Consider the following 26,077-nt stretch of genomic DNA (forward strand, 5'->3'; position numbering starts at 1 on the left):
CATCACCTCCAGCCTGGGCAGCTGAGCGCGGCGACGAGAACTGAGCAACGTGTATCCTACCGCGTTATGTGGACGCAGTTACTTTTTGGGGGGTCATGTTTCACTCCTTGCCCTTTCTCTCTCTGCCCGTTTGGATTTTCTAGACCTGTGTTCCTGGTGGCAGCTCCCTGGAACATCAGGCCTGGAGCAAACGTGACTGTCGGGGTGGCTCTGCTGCCGGACAGCCCAGCGCAGGTCACCGTCAGGGGAGAAGTGAGCAGAGATAACAAGACCATCTTGAGCAGGGAAATGGTCTTTGAGAAAGGTAAGAGAATGGAGTTGGCCTGGAAAGCATTTAGATTTGCTTTCTTCCCAGAAATATTTTGTTTCTCCCAAAATATCTCAGCTTCTGAACAGTACTAAAAAAGGAACTCTGTTTTACCAAGTAGAGGTCACTTACAGGAAAATAATCTTGTACTCTGCTGGCTCCGTGTGTAGGTGGGTGCCTGAGCTGGTCAACGAGTGGTTGCATGGACATGCAACTCATTGTAAACTCTAAAAATAATCAGGTTAGTAGCAAAGTGTGATGGATGTGCAGTGGCTGAGGAGCTCAGAGGTGCTCTGGTCAGTGTACTGGGGCCACTGAAGAATGAGTAGAGGAGGAAGTGCTCACTGGTAGGCTTGGTAAGGTGCAAAGTGGAAGGAAGTGGAATAATGGTAAGGGTGGAACAAATAAGGTGACAAAGCATCTGAAGCTGGCTGCCTCTCATGCCCTAAGGAACAGAGAACCTGATGACAATAGGAAAGTGCAAATGACTGTGTCAGACACAGTTATTTGAAAACTCTGTGCATTGGGGGAAACAGAAATTGTTAAGGATCAAGACCTGAAGCGTGGGACAGGTTGTTGATAGAAGTAAACCTGAGAGCACACTTTCTTCCTGTTGAAGTCTTATAGTTAATATGTCTTAATTGGAAACATCACACCTTCATTTCAAAGCTTTCATGAAAGCCTACCTCACTTCACAACCTGTAGAGACAGCTGAGGCTTTGAGCATGATGGAGAGCATTTGGCCAGATCAAAAAGTTCATGGCCCCATGATGCAGAAAAGTGTATCTGATAAAAACTTTTCTTGCCACTTCAAATATTCTACAAAATTTTTCAGGAACTATGCACTGGCAGGTTTTACTTCAGATGGAGTATTATTTATCCACCCTAATCTTCTGTTGTTATCAGAACTGTGAACTTGAGGCAAATTTCCTGTAGTGCCATGTCTTATGTTGGGGGAGAGCAGACGAACCATTTCCCATGCTAATTAAAAGAAAAAAAAGAAGAAGAAAAAAACCAGAGTATTAGTTCTTTATTTAAATTTATACACCTGATCTCCTAGTGTCCAAATCTAACACTAGTAGTTGTGGTGATGTATGCCTAAGGCAATTACATTAGGAGGATGGATTTGCTAGCACCTAAATCTGCATGCAAATAAAACACTGGCTGTCATGCCTACGATCTTTAATCTTAAGTCTCCATAACACACTTCATGCCATATTTAGCTTTTGCTTTTTCAAAAGTACAGACCAAGCTTGTTGGACCAGATATAGCAGAGGATTCAGTAGTGTATAAGCCAACATTCTTACTCTGTGGAGAAAATAACTGTGATATATTTATTATGCTATTAGTAGTGAGCTTGCCTTTTTAAGTTCACAAGTCTTCTCCAAACCTTTCCTGGCAGTATTTTGATAGCAAGCTAAAAACAAAACAAACCCAAATCAACTGATTTATTTTTTTAAAAAGAAAAACTGTCTTCTCTTTTTCTACCTCTAGCTATACTGGCTTTTATTTCCTGCTTCAGTTCTGCTTAACATCAAGTTCAGGGAGCCTTACATGAGTTTCATCCGCTCTGTTGTTCTTTTCAACACTAAAAAGCAGACAAGCAACTGGTAACTCCAAGCATGTGAAAATATGTGAATGTCTCTATCGGCACAGCACACAATGATGCTTGAGTTGGGAGTTGCTGAAGTCAGAGGGAACAGGGGGTGATCAGGAACAAATACAACATTGTATCAGACTGAATACAGTAGAGGAAAAAGGAGAAATGCTATAGTGCATTACTTGAAGTGCATGGATTTATTGTTAATTTTTAATATTTTTTTCTGTCTTTGAAATATATATTTGAATTTCCTATGCTTTTTACTTGGTAAATGAAACAGCAAGAAAATAAGAAAGGTGCTGAGATTCAGTATATCCCCTCTTGCTAAAATCTTAACATCTATTATGTTGCCATACAATTTTTTAATTCAACTTATATGCTTTGTTAGTCATTTGTTCTCTGTGAACAGAACTGCTATGGGCTGGGAGCAAGGGAGCTGCCCTAAAACAGAGGCTGTAGTGTTGAAGGGCTGTATCTGAAGGTGCTACAGGAGTGTTTCAGTTGTGAGTAGAGCTACTGAGAGAGAAAGCAGTTTGTTAGAATAATATTCTAAAGCTTTTAATTTTTCACTGAAGAACAAAACAACTTTATGATAAAGTATGTAGTGATTTTGTTGTAGCTGTGTTAATCTAAGAATGTGACCAAAAGAAGACTGGAGGAGGTTTTATTAGGCCAGCTGTTGCAGTTGAAGGAAAAAATCCAAACATATCTCTAGGCACACAACATCTTCTTCAAGTGACATAATTGCTACATATATTAGTGCCCAGAAAATGTTGCTTTATCTGTGACTTTGGCCCATTAGGTTACACAGGGTGACTAATACAGTGGTATTACTGTTCCTGTGGTGCACAAGTTTGATGACTTTTATTGCCATGTCTCTATGCAAAGAAAGTGTTAAGGGAAACAGGGTGTATCTGAAGTTGTTGACTGTGCTGGATATTCATAAAGCTGGAACTGATTGACTACCTTGGTTAGGCTGCAAATTCAGTGGCACTGTTGCCTAAGCTGGCTCAATTCTGCTCTGTATTTTTCCTTGCATGGTGACAGCAAAAGCAGGGGATTAACTGCTTTGCAAAACTACTCTGACTGAAAAATAAAGTTTTTATTTTCTTGAATATTTTTTTAGGCAGACAAATTCCCTGGTTCAGTGTGCAAACATTTGTTCTGATGGAACTGGGAGAGGTTCAGATTTGGAAATTGGATGCTGGGACAGAAGACAGGCTGAGGAGAGCATTTTTATTAGTGCTGAGTACCTAAGTGTAAGAGCTATTACATGCCTATCTGGCAAAGTGCATCTGCAGTTGCTTAAAGTTAAGGGTATGTTCTGGTTCTCCAGCAGAAGCTTAATATGGTACACGTATGTACTGGTCTAAATTTCTGAGCTAGCTCCGTAAGAGGACCTTGTTGAATTAGAGGCACAGTTATTTTTTCTTCTTATCCAGCAACTCCAGATTTATATAAGAAATAGAGTGCTTGTGCTATGCTGAAGGTTGATGAAGTGTTCACCGTTTTAATGTTACCGGAAGTGGAATTTTGATATCTGAGTGATTCTTGGGAAATTGTCAGTTAGAGAAAGGCTTTAGCAGTGGAGGTTGATTTACATTTTTATTGTGCTTTTCATATAACAAAGAGAACATAAATATGTTTATTAATAAAGGGGATAGTTGGTATTCTTTGAAGTGAGAAAGTGTACATACACATGAATTTCAAGAAATGCTGATATTTTGAGCTTGGCTCAGTATTCCAGAATCCAAAAGTACTGCAGCAAGGGAGATTGTTTAAGACCAATGTCTTAGTAGAGAAATTAAGTTAATTAGATTAAATATAGTGAAAACAGACCGACTGAATTATTGCAAGCAGGATGTTGCTGCTACAGGTAAACTTTCTGTGAACACGCACAACCAAAAAAAAAGGTCAGTGCGTCATCAGGGGAGAATAAGTTTCCATTGCCTCTTCTGTACTCCAGAGCAACACAAAGCACTAACTAAAGCTGTTTCTGTGCACTGTATCAGGCCTTGACACATTTTCTATAGAGATACAGTATCAGAGTGATCCTCACCCTGATCTAAAATGACTGCAGAAGATCACAGTGGCTTATGTGCAATTCGAGCTGTTGGGTTTTCTGGATCAACAACAAAAAAAGTAATGATGGGAATAAGAGGCAGGCAAGTTAAATTTTATGCACGAATGGGTTGATTTTCAGTGATTATAGTCAAGGGTGACTCTTGCCATGCATATTTATCCAGGCTTTGATCAATAAAGATGTAGTTTGAATTGGCGAGAAATGTTGTCTTACAGGGTGTGCTCCCTAGATATTGCAGTGTGTGTTAGTGTATGAGCAACTTTATACCTTAATTGCAAGAGTTTCTGAAAAGTTTTTTTTTTTTTTTTCCTTGATACTAGGATGATTTGGAAGGAGTAAGCAGCTTATAAATTAGAAAAGCAAATAAGTTATAAGAAAAGCTTTTCTGTGTAATTAGGTATCATCATTTACCCAACTGCATGAATGTTTTTAGTTCTTAACAATAAGATTTAGTTACAACTTCTGGTGTTTAAGGTACAACATCATGTATATAAGGCACAGTGAGCAAGAACTTCTTTGTCAATGAAAGAATCTGGTTTAAAATAACATGCAGAGTTTGGGTTCCCTTTAAATTACTTGTACATGTTAATTAAATTTGCACTACTTTTCTGTACTTCTAGAGGGGAGTAAACGTACTTCTAATAGAGGTTACTGAGCTAGAGCATGATAAACACTCAGCTAGGATTTATGAGACATGACAGAGTTTGTGAGAACGTCTGTCAAGCTCAGACATGTAGTGATCATCCATGTAGGCAATGGGAAATCTGCTTTTACCAGAGGGCATGTTTTGCATACTTAATAATGTGGTTCTGACCATGTAAGTATGGGAAACAGCAAAAAAACATTAGGAACAGTAAGTTGTAAAGTAACAGCTACATGGGAGTGAATGGCCTAAGTACAACAGTTCCTTTTGTTAACCTTGAGTTGCTTTATTTCAGAATAAAATGACTGACTCATTGGTGACCACAAAGTCTGTGCTGCGAATCTGTGGAGTGAAGGGTTTAGTTTAGGGGCAGTTTAGTGGTACAGCTCCCCTCTGACTAATTCTGCATCATTGCTTAAAACAGCAAGGGAGGAGGAGAGCCATGATTTTGTATCCATAATCTCCACCTCCAAACATACTGTGTCCTGGTTTGAGCCAGGACAGAAGACATTTTCTATTGTGTCATGAAAAATAAATTGTCAAATACTGAGCACATGCAGATAACCTATTCAAAACCAGAATGAAGGAGAAATTTTGGGGAAGAGGGTGTTAGGGCTGGATCCAGAGACAAGTAGTAGAGAAGTAGAGTAGTAGATCCAGAGATGGAGTAGTAGAGGACACTCTGTTATGGACTTTTTTATATTACTGGAGTACCTATAAGAAAAAAAAAATATGGGTTTCTGTGCCTATTGTTGAGTCCACCCTGCTAACAGGCCTGCTAAGGAGTTTGCAGAAAAATGGAAGAAGTTCCGTCCAGTTCTTGAGCTTTATCTTATTGAGTGGATGCTGTTTGAGACTTAAGGGGAGGAGTCCTTGTGTGGCTTAAGGCTTTTGTGTGCATATGCATGGCCGCTCTGGTCACCATGTTCTTCACCAATATCCAGCCAAGGAGAGTGTGACAGATTGAGTGCTACAGTCTGTTTCACGCTGTCTAGAGAAGGCTGGAATCATTCATTCATGGCATAAATGGTGGCAATGTGGCAACTCGTACAGAATAGGGAATATTACCTGTGCCAATGTGGGATTCCCCATTGCTACTGTGAACTGGAAGGGCTTTACAGCTTTTAGGAAAGAGGGAAGAGAGAAAAACAAAGTAAGGGCTGTGAATTTGGGGAAAAAATGATGCTTAATAAATAACAGGAATTGGGAGGGGAGATGCTATCTGAAACACGAAGGAAGGGAAGCAAAGGGAGAAAGCTCTTAAGGGACTTTACCCTAACACAGCAGAAGGGTAAGACGTAAAGTAACTAAACATGATTTTCTCACTGGCCGAAAAAACATCAGAAAAAAAAGGAAATCTGTGTCTATAAAATGAAAATGAGATCAGATTACAGAGGTTGAGCTTAAAGGAGTAGCATGGGTAAGAAAGGGCAAACCATGAGCAGGAAAGAATGTGAAGGATAATAAAGCAGGGTTTTAAAATATCATGTTGGTAGCAAGAGAGCTAGCAAAGGATGTGGCTTACTGCTCTGAGGAGAAAGGCCCTGGTCAGTGATGCTCAAAGACAGTAAGTGCTGAGTCTTCACTGCAAGGATCAACTAACTGCTATGGAAAAGAGTTAAGAAGGCATCAAAAGGGGAGGAACTGGTTAAAGAATACTTTGGTAAAAAAGGTGTTTAGGCTTATTCTGTAAATTGCCTGTAGAATATTTGGGGAATTGATTGAAATAATTTTAAAACTCCTGGTGAAGTTTTGAGAGTATGAGTGAAGGGAGACATTCTGGAAGGCTGAAAACCTGCAGATAGAATGTGTTCCACCATGGGCTGGCAGGGGTTGTAGGTAGGGAAGCAGTGGGATATCGTTATACTTTGACTTTAGTAAGGTCTTTGATATTCTGGCATGTGATATTCTGACAACCCAGCTGGGGAAGTTGGGACAGCATGGAACTCTTATTAGATATGTTTGTGGCTGGTTGGAAAACTAATATTCATGAAGTAGGTTCACTGAAAATTGGTTGCCCTGAAACTATTGTTTGACTGACTTGGGTAAAAAAGCGAGAGTGTTTATTACATTAGTGAAAAAGTGGCAAGGATACTGGGAGGAAAGATTAGATTTTGAACTGATTTTGGCAAAATTGGAAATGATTAGAGGAAAAACTAGTGCGTGATTCACTTGGGCAACTGCACACTTCTGCTTTTGTTGAGGAATAAATAAGCACGTGTTTACTGGATGGGTAAGTAGGTGAGGCAGCAGTCCTGCAGAAAAGGGTGAGTGTTAAGGGAGTGGGTGATGGTTTAAAGCTACCAAAAGGTGAAAGCTTACAGGTAATACTGTGGTGCAAAAAAAGACTGCAAACACTGTGCTCAAATGTATACACAGAAATATTTTCTGTAAGCTATGAGAAAGTATTCTAGTAATCTTCACAGCTCAGATTAGTCTTTTTGGGGAATGTTGTGCCTGATTTGGGGCGTTCCTCATGGAGGCTGTGAATGAACTGGAGAAATTCCAGGAAGAGGGAAAGATTTGAGATGTCTCAGAAGGCAAGTTCAAACCAGACAGAAGAATGTGGGCCTTTATATGAGGTGGAAATAAACTTTGAAGCTCCATGTCCCAGGTGTTGTGGATGGAAAATGTGATTGCACAGATTCATGAGGCAGAAGTCCATCAAGAGCTGATGCAGTAGAAAGGCACTAATTTTGGCTCCTCAAGCCCCAAGCCTCAGATTGTGTAGGCTGGGAAGAGTACCCAAGGAAGAGTCACTGTGGACTTGTTCTGTTCTTATGCTGTTCAGGTGTCTGTCCTTGACCATTGCTAGAAATTGGACATTGGGCTAACAGAATTCGCATTTGACTCTGGGAATCTGTTCTATATTCTGGAAAGCATTTGAGGAGAGATTGGAGGAACTGGGATGAAGTGGCAGAAGTGTGCTATGCACCTGGTTATTATCCTTCAGGTATATAAAAGGTAGCTTTAAAGAGAAAGTGGTATGAGCTTACAGTGGATAGGTGATGTCCTTAGTGGTATCTAATTAGAAAGAGATCCAAGCTGAAGTGCTGAGTTACAGAAGTACCTGCAGAGGCAGAAAGCTGTTGGAAATCCATGGGTCTCCAGTCATACACAGGTGACTTCTCGTGAGACTCCCATGACTATCTGCACTGGCAGCATTGCTGGTTCCTGTGTGCTGCTATCCCTGACTACTTGTTTGTGAAGGCAGAGCCGAGATCCTGTTTGCAGAGGTTGAATAGCACGTGGCAAGAGATGGTGCTGGTTAACCTAGATTCACTGCAGTCCAAATAAGTATGTGTGTAGAAAACATGGCCAGAGTTTCCCTCACTGCTCCAGCTTCCTGGAAGTGCAACTGTGAGGTCCAGATGCTTGTTTTGTATAGGTAGGGATTTATATTGGCTTTATTTATTGATGAGAGAAGTCTCTGGTAATATTTTTATATATCTAAGTAATTTTGTGGTCTCAGAAATGTTAAGTGGCTTTGTCATCACAGACTCTGAATGCATTCCAGAAAAAGGAAGAAAACCAATATGCAAACAAAACTTATATTCATTCACTCCCTCTAAGAGGAAACATAAATAGTTCATTAATGTTTTATTTGCAGTTGAGAGATGGCAAGTATGGAATTTTGCTCCAGTTAGAGCATTGATGTGATGAGGGGGATAATAATACCACCAAATCTCTGTCCTAGACAGGCTTAGCCACATTTTGTCCTAATATGGCTTCCCTATATTCTAAGTAGGAATAAAAACTGCAGCTGCTTTAAATTGCAGTAATAGTGGCTTTGTCATCAGAATGGATAATGATGGCCAATAGTGCCTTGAAAGCAGGATGTGCAGATGTGTGTGAGTTTGTGTTTGTTTATAGTCACCAAGGGAAAACCAAGTGAATGAAATTGGTTTCCCATTTAGTTGTGTAAAAGGCTTAAGTCTGTGATTAATTCTGAACTGTCTGCATAGTTTCATAGGCTGGATCTGAAGTCAAGAAAGTTTTCTCTGTAGTATTCAAAACTTGTCTTGCTACAGCTGTACATTTAAATTCATGGAAATACAGTTGTTTGGGTATGGTAGACAGTGATAATTTCATGTGTGTGACAAAAAGTCCATAGATTGCTCTTAGAGGCTGATCTTGGGAGAAAGTTAAAAAGAGCCTGTATTTGTGTTTAAGCATGTGTGGTGGTAGCTGCTGGATTGCATTCAGAAGGTCCCTGATTATAGAGATGATTTAGTTTTAGAAATATGAGGCTGTTTTGTTTTCCTACCCAACAAGAAGTGTCTCAGATAGACCACAGAGTGCTATAAGTATTCTGTTCTTGCAACTGACCGCTCAGCTGAAAGTGGTAATACTAGCATAATCCCTAGTGTTTGTGTTTTTGCCTTAGAAGACTCAGTGGAGAATTGAATCTCTTAATTATGACTGAAGTCTAAAAAGAAATTGGAAGGGCCAGTATGCAGGAAACTAGGTGCTTGCTTGTGGAAGGGATTGTGGATACGTCAGGGCAAGGGAAGGGGTCACCCAGTATCGGCAGTGTCTGTCTCTCTGAGAGGGTGGGAGGTGGTGGTATTCCTCAGGGGTGGATCTAGCAGTGCTGGTGAGAGAAGAAGGGTGAACCAGGAAAAGGGACAAGCAGGAAGGTACCACCACTCCTTTGCCATGTGAAGTAGAAAGACACAGGGAATGCCATGGTGAGGGGGCAGAGGAAAAGGCCAGCAGCCCTTCTCTTCATGCCTTCTGCTAAATCTGTATCTGTTTTGTCATGGCCGTGAGTGTTTCTGGTTGCGGTTTCTATGGTTGGGCTTCCACCAGTCTTCTGATTATGGAGTAAAACAGTTTGGAGAAAAACTTTTGGATTTGGCTCAATCAAATTTTTTTGTCATGAATTGTCCTGGTTGTAAGGAAAAAACATATCACTCTGCATTGCAGACTGAAGCTAGAACTTGCTAGCAACTGCAGAGTTTGGTAAAGAGTTATTCCTCCTGTCCCTTTACACCTTCTTCTGTAGGCTGTCCTGCCTCTCTCTCACTTTATAATTTCTGAGTGAATTTAGCCTGCAAAATTGCAAAAAGTACTGAAAAGGATAAGGGGCGATAGAAACAGGGAGCATGGTAATGAGTGAACTCAACAGATCTGTAGGCCTTTTATGAAGAAAAAATATTTTTCACTTCTGGACTGTGTAGGCCTTGGTATTTTTGCTTTTTTAAAAAACATAAAAATAGTATATATTTTGGATAGGAAGAAAAATCTGGAAGGACATTGGAGAACATAATTTTTTATGTCTCTGATGTGAGTTTTTTCAATAGGCTCTGCAGTAGAAAAAATTCCATTTACCGCTACAAAGAAAATGCTTTTCTGTAAACATTTCCTAAGCATGGATATGTGAACTCAGCTGCCAGAAGAAAGACATGGCATCATTTCAGTAAATCAATCTGAAGTGATCCCAGTTATATTTTTCCATTCTCACACAAGGCTAAGAAGGAATGAGGATGTAGGTAGAAAAAGTTAAGTGAGAAAGTCTGTTTGTGGCAATACCTGCCACATGAGCTAGAATGCAGAGCTGAGACCTGAGTTTGTGGAAATTAAGAGACTGGAGTGGTGCTCCAGTCTGTATTCTCCCTGCTGATTTATATTAGCACAAGCTCTAGCTCACTGTGCCAAGCCATACAGGCAGTTTTCAGGAACCTCTGTCCTTTTAGAGCCACAAAGATGCTTAAGGGATTGGAACATCTCCCTTATGAGGAAAAGCTGAGGGAGCTGGGTCTCTTTAGCTTGGAGAAGAGGAGACTGAGGGGTGACCTCATCAATGTTTACAAATATGTTAAGGGCGAGTGTCAGGACGATGGATCCAGGCTTTTTTCAGTGATGTCTGGTGATAGGACAAGGGGCAAGGGGTGAAAACTGGAACAAAAGAAGTTCCATGTAAATATCAGAAAAACTTTACTGTGAGAGTGACAGAGCACTGGAACAGGCTGCCCAGAGAGATTGTGGAGTCTCCTTCTCTGGAGACTTTCAAGACCTGCCTGGACACGTTCCTGTGTGATGTGCTCTGGGTGATCCTGCTCTGGCAGGGGGGTTGGACTAGATGATCTTTTGAGGTCCCTTCCAACCCCTAGATTCTGTGTTTCTATGATTCTTTATGGGGAGTGGAAGCTGAAACTTTTACGTATAGGCCGAGTGCTGGTGGTGTCAGCTCAGGGAGGGGTAGCGTAAGTTTCTGGGTTTGGGTCAGGCCCATGGAATGGGAAGAATGGAAGATGCCATTGTTTGTGCAGCTTTCCATAAGTAAAAAAAAACATGCATTTGTTTGGCTCTGTCATGTTTTTCCTATTTGTTTTGCTGATAGAAAGACTATCAGATCTTCAGAAAATGTCATGGTGGCAAGATACATTAAAAAGATGAAAATACTGTGCTGCTGTCTATGGTGGTGACATGTCACCACAGTGCCTTTGGTTCCTCTTCTGCTGGACTCTGCTAAATGCCAAGAACTACGAAGAAAAAGGAGGTGGTACAATGTAACAGTATTTCCATGCAGTATTTATTGAATGAACACAGTATAAACTTCAGGAATTCTGTGAGAGAAATGGTTTTGTGACTGACAAGGAAAGATACTTTTTCTTGAACAATCATGTGACTTCTGTGGGGATTCTTTTGATTGTTTTTTTAACTTTCCTCAGTATGAATCTGGAACGGTCTACTACTTTTGTTTTCGCCCTGCATCTAGGGCATGGCTTCTCATCCCTTATGGTAGCAGGGACCTGGGCTCTTGCCTGGCTGGTGCCCTTTGTGGCCTGTTGCAGTTGTGCTGGTTAATCTGCTGCTGTTGAGAGTAGATGTCATGAGTCTGGAGGAACCGTTTTGTGCTCTGTGATGCTTGGTGCAGGTGGTGTTGCTGTTCTGGACTCCTTTCTAAACCTGCATCTACTGCCTGGAGTCTGTTACCTATAATTTTTGGGACCCATATTTAATAATGAATGGGATCCCTTGCAAGGATGTGTCAAAGGAAGGTGACAAGTGTTGCTATTTCTGGGGACTCAACTGATGTAGAGGTGTTACACACTGAATGTGGGTAAAAGTGTCCAGCTGCACGATAGCAGATCTTCCACCTGAGCAGTGCCATGCTCCAGCTGTTGGACCATGGTTAGCTCCTTATAACCCTGACGCTGCTATACAATGAAATATTACTTTAATTCATCAAGTAGATGGAAAAATGTGGTGAATTTCAGCAATTCAGCATTAGCATAAAGAAAATAATTTGCTTGAGCACATCCAAAACCATCTCTGGGCGTAGCTGAGAAAGCTCCAGAGGATGATGGCAGCTTGGCAACCTATGAGAACATGGGAAAATCTTGCATGACAGGGAAGTTCACAGCAACACTGAAGAGTTTCGGATCTGCCCAGGCTGCTCAGTTCCTAAGAAAATAATTAAGTAGTGACGTGAATTGGAAGACTACCTCGTGCCCTGGAGCCTTTTATGCTTTTCACTGGCTAGGAATGAGACGGCACTCTGGGCTTTATCAAGACATCCTTTTTGAGAAGCACAAAGCAAAAGTGACTGTAATTTAAATCTCCCTCCTCCCCAAATGGTTTCCCCCCTGCATCATGACTGTATCTGGCTTAGACCTGGTATTAGGTCTCCCAGGGCTGGGAACATGGAAACCCAGTATTTCTACCTTAAGATTTCTGTCTTTTGCACGCTAGTTGTTCTCAAAATAGGTGGAGGCAAGCGGGCACTGCCCTGATGAGAAAGCTGGAAAGTACCTGCCGTGTGAGATGAAAGGTTGCTTTGGAAGCTGTGAGGTGCTGTGCAGGGAGGTGCGTAGCGGTCACCCGCGGCGCTCTGCCCGCGGTGCCTCTGTGCTGCCTGTTTGCATTGGTGTGGGTAAAGATGGAAATAGAACCCCCGTGGTGTGGGCTGTGGTAGGAATATCAGATTTTCACATGGGGTCTCCCAACGTACTGAAGTAATTTCTCTGGCTGTTGCTACAGTCAGCTGTGTTGGAAAGATTAAAGCTAGCGTGGCAGTGCTTGTCATGCATATCCCCTCAGATGTGTGTGATAAATGAAACTAAATTCCTGTTCCTTGTTAACTGATTATCAGCAGTGACAAAAGTGTGGGGTTTTTTTGGTGACACAGTGTCATGGGTGTACAAAACCAAGCTTTAGCACAGCTCCAGAGGGATGAGAACTAGAGGAGGGTTAGACTTTTAGTATACAGATAAGAGAAATTTCAGGAGATAGCTTTATACCATCTCTTCTGTTGCGAATTAGCCTATATCTACCCTCCTTTACCTTTTTCTTAAAAAAATGAAATCTTCCTAGTTAACAGTTCATCTCTTCTAAGCTAGGAAGACATACATTTCCTTTAGCTAAACTGATGGAATCATAGAATGGTTTGAGTTGGAAAGGACCTTAAATACCATCTAGATGCAACCCCGCTGCATGGACACCTCCCACTAGATCAGGTTGCTCAGAGCCCCATCCAGCCTGGTCTTAAACACTTCCAGAGAGGGGGCTTCCACAGCTTCTCTGGGCAGCCTGTTCCAGTGTCTCACCACCCTCATAGGGAAGAATTTCCTTCTAATATCTAAATCTCCCCTCCTCAAGTTTTAATCCATTACCCGTTGTTCTCTCACTGCAAACCCTTGTAAAAAGTCCCTCCCTGTTGGCCCCCTTCAGGTACTAGAAGGCCGCTATAAGGTCTCTCTGGAGCCTTCTCTTCTGCAGGCTGAACAGCCCCAACTCTCTGTCTGTGTTCAGAGGAGAGGTGCTCCAGCCCTCTGATCACCTTCATGGCCCTTCTCTGGACTCACTCCAGCAGCTCCATGTCCTTCTTGTGTTGGGGGCTCCAGAATCAGACATGATACTCCAGGTGGGGCCTCACGAGAGTTGAGCAGAGAGGGAGAATCACCTCCCTTGACCTGCTGGCCATGCTTTTGATACAGGCCAAGGCATGGTTGGCTTTCTGGGCTGCAAGCTGGCATTGTTGGTCCATGTTGAGCTTCTTGTCCCCCATCACCCCTAGGTCCTTCTCCTATAGACTGTTATCAGTGATGTCTCTTTTAGTGCAATTGTTTGGGCATGGAGTTGTTTGGGTAGATGTTGGGAATAAATATGTCAGTGAGTCCAGAGGGATTTATATTGCCTATGATTTGGAACTGCAGGACTGTGTAATTCCTCTGCTGTACCTGAGGGTTGTCTTGTAGCCTTGTCTCTTAAGCAAGCTTGGCAGAGCATGGGGCTCCTTTCCACCATGCAGTTTGGTGCCCTCTCCACTAGCTTCTGAGAAGTGTGTATTTTGCCTGCGACTGCTTCCTGGAAGACCCCAAAGGCTGGTGGGGTTGCTCAAAGTCAATGACTGCATGGGTTCCTTCTTGAGTGAAGAGGAGAGAGGGATGATAGGAAAAAAAGCCTGGCTTTGATGGTAGCATAAACATGTTGTGGAAAGAACTGTGTTTCTTACGGCCCAGTGGCACCCATCACTGTTAAGCTTTTGAATACCAGAATGAAGTACTGGAGTATGCTACCCACAAACTTAATTTGTGGGATGTGAGTCATTTGGTTTAACCCAGGTTATAATTTGAATAAATGGTATATGTTGGATGAGATTTTTCCTTTAGTGCTCTGGCAGCAGCCAGGGCAACCTGTGTTGAGTCCATGGATACTTCTTCTGTTTGCCACTGTCAAAGGAAGTAATTCCTTGATGTCACAGTTTACTGCTGGGCCAGCTATTAAATTAATGACAGGGCCCTCTATTAACCCCTCTCCCTTCCCAGAAAAGGAAATGAAGGTGAAAGAGTGACTTAAGGTTTGGAAACTAAATTACATAGTTTTAATGAAAAGCAATAATGATGAAAAAGAAAATTATGAAATATATATAAATGTATAGAAAACCAAAATCATGCTCGCCCCAACAATGCTCGCGTCACCACCGGGGCTGCAGAGTGGCCCCATGGAAGTCTTGGACTGGATTCCTGGAGTCAGCAGCAGACAGAACCAAACAGGAATGCAGGGATTCAGGAACACATGGATCGGGATCAAAGGTAGATGAATGGACAGAATCCTCCCAGGATACTGGGCTTGGATGAAGAGAGCTTGAACCTCGTGGTCCTTCAGACTTATACTGAGTATTATGTGATGAAATACTTCATTTAATCAGTTTTGGTCAGCTGCCTGGTCTGCTTCTCCCCACAGGAGGGTTGCAGGTCTGATCGTTTTGCCTCCCTTTTGTTTGGGAGCATAAGAAGTGTAGCAGAGCCAAGCAGTGGCCTCGGTTCTACATAACGTTCTCCAGCAATAACCATAAACATTGGGTGTTATCAGTCCTAGAAGCAGACATGGACTGAAAAACATGCTGTTAATTTCAGAAAGTGCAGTTACTTACAAGAGACTTAACTGAAAAGGAAATTCACTAAAAATAAAATTGATTGTGTCCTGGCTCAAACCAGGAAATTTGACTTTAAAATGACCATTTATTGGAGTTTGAAGGTCAAGTGATTGCTTCATCTTGCTTCTATGTCCAGGATCAAGGACTGAAATTGAAGAAATGAAACATCTTTTTTTTGCTTACTCCATGAAACAAATGAGTAGAACATAGGTATAAACTCGTTGCCTTTTAGGAGATGTGAAAGACCTAACTGAATGGAATCAGTGAAAGAAAATATAAGTCAATACAAGTCAGCAATGTGCCCTGGCAGTCAGGAGGGCAAACCACATCCTGAGGTACACTAAACACAGTAGAACCAGCTGGTCAAAAGAGGAGATTATGATGATTTATTTAGCATTGGTGAGGCCTCACCTTGAATGCTGTGTGCATTTCTGAGCTCCACAATTCAAGAAGGGTGTTAAGGTCCTTAAAGGCATCTAGAGGAGGGCAACAAAGCTGGTGACAGGGCTGAGCAGAATGTCCTGTGAGGATCAGCTAAGTACTTAGGGCTCATCTAGTTTGGAGAAGAGGAGGCAGAGGGGTGACCTCACTGCTTTCTACAGCTTTCTGAGCAGGGGAAGTGGAGAGGGAGATGCTGAGCTTTTCTCCCAGATATCCAGTGACAGGACATATGGGAATGGTTTAAAGCTGCATCAGGGGAGGTTCAGACTGGAAATTAGGAAGCATTTCTTTACTGAGAGGGTGGTGAAACACTGAAAGAGGCTTCTTACAGAGGTGGTCAATGCCCAAACCTGTGAGTGTTTTAAAAGGCATTTGGACAATGTCCTTAATAACATACTTAACTTTTGGTCAGCCTTAAAGTGTTTCATAGCAGTGAAACCACCAGCTAGGAGGATACAGCTAGAAGGAATGGCCAGGATGAAGGCAGTTTTTGCCATTTTGCCTTTTTCTGATAGTGTGTAATTTAAAGTCTTTTCCTTTTATATTCCTTCTAGAAATGTTAGTCTTAATAAAAATTATTACTAAAAGTAATTACCTACTAAACTGCAGAGGAAATTAGTACAAAATATCCTGAGTTTCTCTTACATGTGAAGGAGTTGTGGAACTAACTTTGCACAAGTAGGATTCTGAGGTCTTAGGGCAGTGGTACCCAAGAGGGGAGTCATTCTCAAGGACAGCAGTGCTGAACCATGCTCTCCTTGTTCTGGTGGCTTCCTGCTGGGACACCTTTGGCCCCCTCAGACCATTATTTATGTAGAGCACTGCATTTCAGTTTTTCTGGGCTGCTCTGCTCTGGCTGGTTCTTTTGGCAGATGTGGGGTGGTAGTGATTGTTACGGAGTTGCTGAATCTGGTAGCCTGATGGTGAGGGGATCGTGTCTCTGATTGGAGTATTGTGGTTCCTCACTGCTGGGGTGGCTCTGGGCCTGTGGTGGTGTGTGTGTGATTAGCTGAGTGCTCCCCTGGGATGAGTCTTATTTGGGTTCCCCCACTTTCCTTTGTGCTCTTTCATGTGTCTGTGGAGATGAGTTGCTTATCCCATAAACTAACGGTGCCTGAGAGTGGCCTTGGCAGGACTTGAGGAAAATGAATGTAGGGAATGAGGTGTTGAAGATGTATAATCATGGTATGTCAATACTGACTAATGCAGCAGTTGCTCCAGGCTGTGTATTTCAGTTTGAGGTACAGATGGTTGGCAGCAATCAGCTAGCTGATAAGCATGTGGATGCTTGCCAGCTGGTCACAGCCATTGTATGTGTGTTGGCTGGATGGTCCCTGTGCCCTGAGCTTCATAGTAGCTGCATCAAGGGAATTAGGTTCTCTAATAGGTATTATGGACAGTGTGGGAATGGGGGAGGATCATTGCTCTTCTAATCAACTTGATAATGTTGATGTTTTGGTAAGTTTTTATGAGATTTCTAACAGTGTGTTATTTCTTCTTTTTTATTCAGATTCCTTTGGGACTCTTGTTCTTCCAGTAGTAAGTATTTCTTTCCTCCTTCCTCAGAAAATGTTGCCTCTCTTAAACTTTTCATCAGTTGGTGTTGGTGAGATGATGCATTTTGTATGAGTTCCTAGCTGTTTTCGCATTCTCAGATGGGTGTGTTTTCTGACCAATAAGCCAAGGAGTTTTGAGATGGAGTGCTCTGCAGCTTGTTGCAAGTAATTACAGGATTTGGGAGCTGATTTCCAGCATCGGCACAAGCTGCCATGAAATTGAACACAGAACTTTGGTTTGTGGGTTGGTTTTTTTTTGACTGGTTGATGCCTACATCTCTATTTCACGCAAACCATGAGGGCTGATTTGAGCTGAAAGAATTGTGCAAAGCAGTGCTTGAGAAGTATTAAAATTGTATTTATACAGTGTCATCTGAAGGATTTGGAAATGCATGTGCAGTGAAAGTACATATTAAGCTAACTAGTGACTAGTATAATACACAAAAATGTGTATTATAAAATTATGTGTTGAGTATGAATCCTTAATTTATAATCCTGGATGTTCATCCTGAAAACCCAATCTAAAGAATTATGTATTTGTATCAGGAGAAAAGTTTTGCCTAAGTCTTTGTTTTTTTAAACATCTGTAAGGCTGAGTCTCCCTAAATCCAGTGAGTTTAAATTTTGATCTCAAATAACTGTTCATCTGATGAAATAATCTGTAAATGTTTGATGGATGGATACTCAGTGAAAATGAACAGCTCACTAGGCTGAAATGTTTTTGTATGAACTGTAAATTAGCAAACATAGAAAACTTAGTTAAAAAAATAAATAAAATTAAATTAACAAGTTCCTTAGTATAATCTGGCCAGGTCTTGAAGTGTTCAAGCACCTAAAACTAAGTGAGGTGAATTCCTCCCTCTCTCACCGCTCTCTGAAGCAATGAAAACTGACTCTTTTTTTAATAGTAAGATGTTTTTTACTCTTGTGTAGCCACAGTGGACTCGTGTTTTGGCCAAAGTGTACGGGCTGGTAGCAGAAGGTGGGTAATGAGCTTATGGTTTCAGCCGTCGTCTTTTTCAAAGGTAACAGTAGCTTCCTTGTCTGAGGTGCTTGTGATGGTGCCTGATGTGATACAGGAGGTGGCCTTTTTCTTTCTTAGGAGTGCCAAAATGGGGATAATAATACCATTCATCTAGGGGGAGGTATTGGCTAAGGTATAATGTTTTGACAGCAAGTTATACTGCCTTGCTCATATTTGGGTTGAGAAACAACCATTAAGAGAAGGAGTTGGTGGGGCTGAGGTAAATAGTTACCATTATTATAGCAGTGACCTCCTGTAGGTGTTGTATTGGTTCAGTTCCTGTTACCATAGATCTGAGACCAGGAAAGTGGGTTAGTTTGTACCTCAGATGTCCTAATACACTGCCGTGGCAGTGCAAACTTCATTACTTCTGGCTTTTACATCAAGGAAGGTTACAAGAGCCAGTTTTGTCATCAAGTTGCAGGAAGTAAAGAGCTTTTGAAGCAGAGAAAGTATAAAAATCAGGAGAGCAACCCATGCTATCTGTCATTATTCATGATAGGAAAAAGATACAGAAAAATAGATGAGGTCTCCAAATGGCATTTAAAAACTTTTAAAGAAGAAAACAAAGACAGTCCTTGCAAGTATGTTAAAATAATGCTGTAAGAGCACAATTTGCTGCTGATGAGACAAAATAAGCTTATTGTACGCTCATTTTTTATTTGGAACATTAATAACATTTCCTGGACTACTTGTAGGGACTCCTGTCTGCTTTTTAGGGAATACACCTTCTTTCTAAATGGTAATATTTGTAAATGAATTAATTTTGAGGTAATATTTGGCAGATGCAGTAACTAAGGCTGTTCCTTCTATCTAATATATTCCAGAATATTTGGCTTGGAAGTCAGAAAGTGTTGAAATATGTGAATCATATGTTCTTGGCAATGTGTATACAAAAACCTGCAGTTGAAGAAAGTGCAGAATGTGTTTCAGTGTGGTGCTTTGCTCCTAAAATTTAGTTATATAAGTCCAGATTTTAAGAGGGGGAATATCTTCTTCCTGTGTCATCATGCACCTGCTTATGGGTGAAAAAAAGCCTTTTTTTTTTCCCCTTCCTGTTTTTTTTTTTTTCCTTCCTTGTTTTTAAAATCAGAAAGCCAACAGAGAGGGATGGAATTTTAGCCGATTTCTCTTTATAGGTAAAGACAAAGAGAAGTAAATGTACTTGATATAGACATTTGTGTCTACCTCATTTGCTGCCCTGTGACATTTTTGCCCTGCTTGGAAATTTCTGTTACCACACTTTGTGCTCTTAAATGAATTTTGACAGCACAACAGCCTTTCATTAAAGAGCTTGGTAGGATACTTTTGAGGTGCAGTGACTGGTGAGTTAACAGCTGTAATTTTCATTACCAGTGCAAGAGGAGTGCTTCATTTCCATATGTTATACTGAAAAAATGCAAGCCTGTTTTAGTCGTCTTGACTTCAGAGGTTTTACTCTAGATTTACTGCTGTAACTTCAAACAGAAGCATGTGACTCTTCTGCTTTTAGCAGGGCTACTTGTTGGAACCCGTTGTATGTTGTGTTAAAACCCTTTTCTTTCTTGAAAGAGACACTCCTAAGCAGACGGCAGAACAGAAGCCGGCATCTGGTCTGGGATGTCCCTGGCATCATTTGTTGTCTGTGTAGGCTATGGTCAAAGTGAAATTGCTGTGTCTTGCAGCAGTTCTGCTTTGAGCCTTTTCACCCCTGTGGCTAGGATTCCTCCCACCTAACTTCAGGAAATTAACTGATGCATCTCAGTTACAAGCTCTAGATTTCCTCTTCCACTGGACAGAGACCTGTGCATGGTTATTCTGATTTTACATGGTTTAAATGTCCTTGCCAGTGATGCCTGTCTCTGTTTACTGCTAGCACCAGAGGAGCCTTCAATGTCTATCCTAAAGGAATTAACCATAGAAAATGTCTCTTCTTTTATTCCTTACTATTTTGGAAAGAATAAATATTTTACTTCCTAGATCAGTTGCAATATGTGCTGTCATTATGAATCATTGAATTGAGATGAGTGTGGTTTCTATTGAGAAACAGTACCTCACCTTGTAAAAAGAAATGCAAGGTTTTCTTACTGTCCTGCTCTTCTTGCCCACTTAACAACTTCTTCAGCTCTTCTATTTTTGGAAAATTCATTACAAAAAATGAACTCAGAAAAAATTAGCCCCCAAAAATCCAAGCCAAGAAACTTCTAAATAATTGTGAAAAGAAATGAGAGAGTACAAAGTGCATGTGTGAGTCTGTGAATGGTATATGAATACACAGGTACTTACATTATTGAAAACCTGATGACTACTCAAAATTAAGTGCAAGTATGTTGAAAAGTTGCTTCTGCTAACACATTCTCAGGTAATGGTTGAAATTACTCTTTAAAGCCCTGGAAACCTCTTTCTCTTTTTAAGAATTTATATAAGTTGACAGGTTCAGGAATATTTGTGATCTTTGTGTCAAATGTTTTTGGAATAGTAATATCTTCAATAATATTTTGGATAGTTAACAGAGAGTCACTGTTTTCTTTTTAGCTGCCTTTGAACAGTGCTTCTGGGAGTTATGAACTACTGGTGGAGGGCCATGCTGATGGCCAACTTATCTTCTCGAACCGTACCAGCTTGATGTATGTGTCAAAGACCATCTCTGTATTCATCCAGACTGATAAATCTATGTATAAACCAGGACAAGATGTGATGTTTCGGATTGTTACTGTCTATCCTGATCTCAAACCTTACGAAGCATCTCTGAATATATATATCCAAGTAAGTGTCCACAGGAACCTGGTTATATGTTGGAATTTGTCGTATGTTCTGACTTTATGTGACAAATAAAGATCATATATATTGCTACCTATATCTTGCTAGCAGGACCACTTGTATTTAACATGCAGCCTGACTTTTCTCCTAGGACCCTCGGAAGAAATTGATTCAGCAGTGGTTGATGGAGGAGGGCGATTTGGGTGTAGTTTCAAAAAAAATTCAGTTATCAATGTACCCTCCACTAGGAGACTGGACCATAAAAGTGGAAGTGAATGTGAGTATTAATATTGACAAAACACAGAGAAATTTCTTTCTCATGATAGATGTGAATAAAATTGTGTTTACAATTAGTAAACCCAGAAATATGCATGGACCATGAGAAAAGGAAATCCTTCCCTCATGGCAAACCCAAGATATTATGAAAACCTCACAATATTTTTAGTGGTTTTGCAAGAAAAGATACAAAAAAAGCATAAATATTTTATCCAAAGGTCTGTGTTACTATTAAAAAATGAAAATGTTATTTAAAAAGTGAGGAGTTTTAATTTTAGTATAAAAGAAAGGTCATATGGAGTACTTTTTGTTTTTATTTGAAATGCTCTTATGTTTAATTTGTAAGTGAATTTGCAGAAATTAATTTAGCCCTGCTGTGCAGCCAGTCACTGTCTCAAGAGGTGTGGAATCAAGGACTGTAATCTATAAATCTCTGCCTAGTTTCAGGTGTGTTTCAGCAATTCACAGTGACTGGGGAGATACTGAGGAAAAAATGCAAAATAGAAAGGATGAATAGCACAGCAGAACTATTGCATAACAAAACTGGTATGATCTAGTTTGCATGTTGCTGTTGGTAATAGTTCTATCAGTCCAGTTCTTTAAGCTGTACACTCCTCTTACGCTGTGGAATGTCTTGCAAAAGTAGGTGGATGTTTAGCTCTTCAAAACTCTGTGTGTCAGGTTTATTCAGCCTGCTTTAAATGTCTGTAATTTGGGAACTGCATTTCCGACTTGACTTGGAGTGGTCGTTCAGAGACATTTAGCAAGTACAAACAGGACTGCTTGATGTTCCATAATGAGTGAGGTGATGGTATAGGAAGCAGAATAACACATGTGATTATGTATTACTCGGGAGTGATATTTACCAGTATCAGTTATATGCATGAGAGATTTCTATATGCTGAAGTAAGTGAGGGTTGTGCTTAAGTGAGTGTCAGGATTGGATTTGTCAAACACTTTCTCATGTGGGTGTGGAATTGTTACTATTGTCTTTGATGGGAAAAATGTTCTGAGTTGTCTATGTACTCAGCTGCCCCTTTCCACATCCCTGTACTGCTGTTCAATACTTTCTTGGTCATGCTGAGGCAGCTGTAGTAAGGCTGAGAACTGAAATGTGCCAGGGAAGTGACCCATATTGAAAAGCATCTCTGTTTTCCTTTGCCTAAACCAGACCAGCTCACTGATCTGGTTGACAGCACAGTTGCACTCACAGCTCCATAGGTGCTTTTCAGAGGTGGGGAAGACATGGGGAAAAAAGGCTCCCGGCAGTGGTGGGTTCCTTCGACAGCCAGGCAAAAGTGTTTGTGAAATTTTGGTTGTGCTTTCTGTGGAGTCTTGAGTAATCCTGAAGTCAGGAGGACACTGCTGAAGAAACTGCAGCAGCTGTTTTCATTATCTGAATATGAGTGCCACTCCCACCTGGAACAAAACCAAAAAGAGGAGTAAAAGAATAATTGTAAAATGGGAAGAAAAATGCCCTAGATTAATGTGGGCTAATGAAACAGCTGCAAGAAAACAGACTAGTGAGATTAAAAGTTTGTAGGACCATAGAAGATGGTATTCTAAATTTTAGCCATCTAATGTGTACTACAGAAGGTTAATGAGCGTGGAAAACATATGACAGAGTGAGAATGTCTATTAAGTCATGAGTAACAGGGAGAAGACAAATAGGGAACATTTTGTTCGCTGTTTTTTCCAGTACGTAGTTAGAAGGTACCACATGAAGGAGGTAAAGAGCAATTTCAAAACAATTGAAAATGCATAACCAAACTGTAGAGCACAGCTCTGGCAAGTGTTGTGGTATGAGACCTTGAGACTCAGGCTGGCACAGTGCCACTGCTGGCTTCCCTGGTTGATGCAGTTCTCTAGGTGTGAACCTTGTCTGCTGCCAAAGACTAGACATTCAGGCTGGATCTACTGTGGTGCACTCTTACCTAGGTTCTCTTTATCATATTTTATTAAGAACATCTAATTTCCCCTACTATTAAATTTTTAAAGCTTAGCATTTTAGCATGCAGTGTGACATTGAACCCAGTGTTTGGGGTTCTTAGTAGAGCTCTAAATGCTTCAGCAGCATGAAGAATATCCAAGGGCTTGGGTAATGCCCATCATACTAGGATATCTTTATTCACCACGGTTAAAGAAGGCAGTTCAAGGTGCAAAGTACTGCAAAATGGTGTTGCTACATTTAACAAAATGCTCTTTTGGGAAAAGGTAAACTTGGGAAGAACAGAAATGAGATTATTTTTTTTCATTGACAGAAGAAACAGTTCATGTTTAAGAAGCACTGCATTTTATAAGTGAATAGAAGGGAACTAAAGAATGGGTGCAAGGTGGATGGAACCGGACTCTTTTCAGTAGTTCTCAGTGACAGGACGAGGGGCAACAGGCACAAGATGGAACATGGGAAGGCCAATTTAAATATGAGGAAAAACTTCTTTATAGTGAGGGTGACAGAGCCCTGGAACAGGCTCCCCAGAGAGATTGTAGAGTCTTCTTCTCTGGAGATATTCAAGACCTGCCTGGATGCAGTCCTGAGTGATGTGCTCTAGGGGATCCTGCTTTATCAGGGGAATTGGACTAGATGAGGTCTAGAGGTCCCTTCCAACTCTGACAATTCCATGATTCCATGAACTGAGAGAGGGTTATCAATATGAATGAAAGTCTGAGGTCTTGCCTATCTGTAGAAAATCTAAAGATCCCAAGGAAAACTTGATCATTAATGAAAGTATGAAAGCTTTTGAAGTTTGCCAGGAACAGAAGAAAATCCAGTAGTGACAGAGCCCAGTAACATTAGGAAACTAATTATATGGCAGAGATGGAATAATTTTATGGGAGTGACGGTTCTGTGCGGTGAAGTGTATCTCAGTGCAGGGAGATTTGAGAAGACCAATGGGAGATGAATTTACATAATGGAAAGAGTAGTAAGGTAACATGGGACACTCCAGACCTGGTAACACTTCTTTCACTGTACAAGATCCTGATGAAAAACAGTAGTGTATGTAAGGCCTGTCAAAGAAGGTGGATTGATTTTTGAGCAGTCAGCAATCACACAGGCCAGGCTGTTTCTAATAAACTAGTGACAAGGTTTGTGGATAGAGTTGAGGAAGAAAGCTCCATAGTGGGAGATGGCGGAAGTCCCATCTGTTGACTGTATAGGAAAGGATCAAATGAATCAATGGGTTTATTGATTACAGTGTGTGAGTGCTGTAACAGGTTTTAAAAGGCTTTTTAATCTAGTGAAGAAAGGCACAGCATGACCAAACTAATAGAAACTGAAACCAAACAAATGATCTTTGGCTTTCATCAGTGAGGCTCTTAATCACTGGAACAAAACAAACAAGCAAAAAAAGAGTGAGGGCTTTTCTGTTGCTCAGTCTTTAAAAATCAGGAATGGAAAACGCATTGTAGTAATGCAGGTTGATAAAGCATCTAAATACTTGAGTAACCAAACCTAGATAAAAGCAGGTCAGGCTAAACGGTTCCTTCTGTCATTAAACTCTTTGAATTGAGAATTAAAATAGAGGAGAAAAGAACAGTATATTATATGAAAATAAAAAAAAATTAAAAAAAATAATTAAAAAAGGGGCTGTAGGCTTTGGGATCCAGATAAACCTGGGTGTTCTTACAATTCTTATTCTGTGGGAAAAAAACAGCAACTCCAAGCCCCACACATAGAACCTAATGTTGTTTCCTGTCAGACTCCTTTTCCTCTCTAATTGACACCTGCTCTGCTTTCATTTTCAAATTCTATTTTAAATTAGTTACGAAGCAGAATTATTTCTGTAGCGTGTTCTTAAACTGCATCTTACATTGGGTAAGGCTGTCCTGTCCAGAATATATTTTAAAATTGCTGCAATATTCATGCTATTACACTTGATCTTGTCTAGTGGATTGTCTCAGAGGCTTGCTTTTCTGATAGCATGCCATACCACTGCATTAATGAAACCTGCAAGAACCTTGCAGAATAAAAGAAAAAACCTCTTCTAATGGGAAACTTTTTTTTTGTTGCAAATGAGCTTATGCCCTGAAATACGAGGTCATATGGGATGGGATTCAGTTTGAAGTTAGAAGCAAATGGTTGTCTGTATGTAGGTGATCTTATGGAGATCTAGTTGGTATTCAGTGAAAGCTAATGAGTGATCCTCACCTATCCTTAGCTAGTACTGCTATCTTTGGGTCCACAAGGGATCCAGCACAGCTCATGGATATACTCAGGGTTTTAGGGCTTTAGGAACATGTCCTCATGGAAAACTCAGACTGATCTTCACATGACTTAGCTATCCTGATGCCATGACCTGAGCTTTCTAGTTAAATAGTACACAGTCCAGCTTTTTCATCTCAAGCTTCCCTCTTGCTTTCAAGTGGGTTACTAAGTCAGTAAATAACTTTTTCCTTCCAGTGGTTACAGATCAGTTCCCAAGTGTACCGAGTTTGGATTCCTGGAAGTGCTGCCTCTGAATCCTGTTTTAAATCAGATTCTGGCTGCTTGGTGCTGTCAAACATCCTGTAGTACTTTTTTAATAAAGAGTTCAGGTGTTAGTACAACTGTTCCAAGAAAACTCAAGACAGAGTAATTACAGTCTGGTTCCCAAGTCTCCACCTTGTATTTTAGTTGGATATCTTATATTTCCTGTTGTGGAGCCTGGCCCTTCGTTGCTTAGTTTTAGTAGTAGGCATCTCTGCACAGGACTTGTTCCTAGCTATAAGGTATTTTGTAATCTAATGTATGGAAGTTGTTATTTGGAAATTTATGGTCAAATAGTGAAGAGTAGTAATGTTTCATGTGCAACAAGGGCTTTCTAAAATATTGTTGAAGAGTATGATATTTTTTTTTAAAAGCTTCAGCTATAAAGCAATTTTCAAAATACTTTACATTTCAACTTTTGAGGTTTGATATCTGTTACAATGTATGCACAGTGAAATTGGTGATGTTTTACTGCTAGGTCAGCTGCAGGTCTTGCATTTGATCCATCAAGTTTGAGGTTATATAACTGCTTAAAAAAAGCATCACCCTCCTT

The 26,077-nt window shown here is 40.7% G+C and overlaps 1 protein-coding gene across 1 annotated transcript in view; it reads left to right on the top strand.

Annotated features, from left to right (window-relative positions):
* The window catches only part of CD109 (CD109 molecule), a 75,613-nt gene that overhangs the window by 950 nt on the left and 48,586 nt on the right, over positions 1-26,077 (top strand). The window contains exons 2-5 of the mRNA XM_010003537.1: positions 144-304; positions 16,972-17,000; positions 20,556-20,786; positions 20,932-21,057. Of these exons, the coding sequence (XP_010001839.1) occupies positions 144-304; positions 16,972-17,000; positions 20,556-20,786; positions 20,932-21,057 (547 nt within the window). The remainder of the gene's footprint in view (positions 1-143; positions 305-16,971; positions 17,001-20,555; positions 20,787-20,931; positions 21,058-26,077) is intronic.

Source organism: Chaetura pelagica, unplaced genomic scaffold, assembly GCF_000747805.2.
Source record: "Chaetura pelagica isolate M959 unplaced genomic scaffold, ChaPel_1.0 scaffold150, whole genome shotgun sequence".
NCBI classification, from domain to species: Eukaryota; Metazoa; Chordata; class Aves; order Apodiformes; family Apodidae; genus Chaetura; species Chaetura pelagica.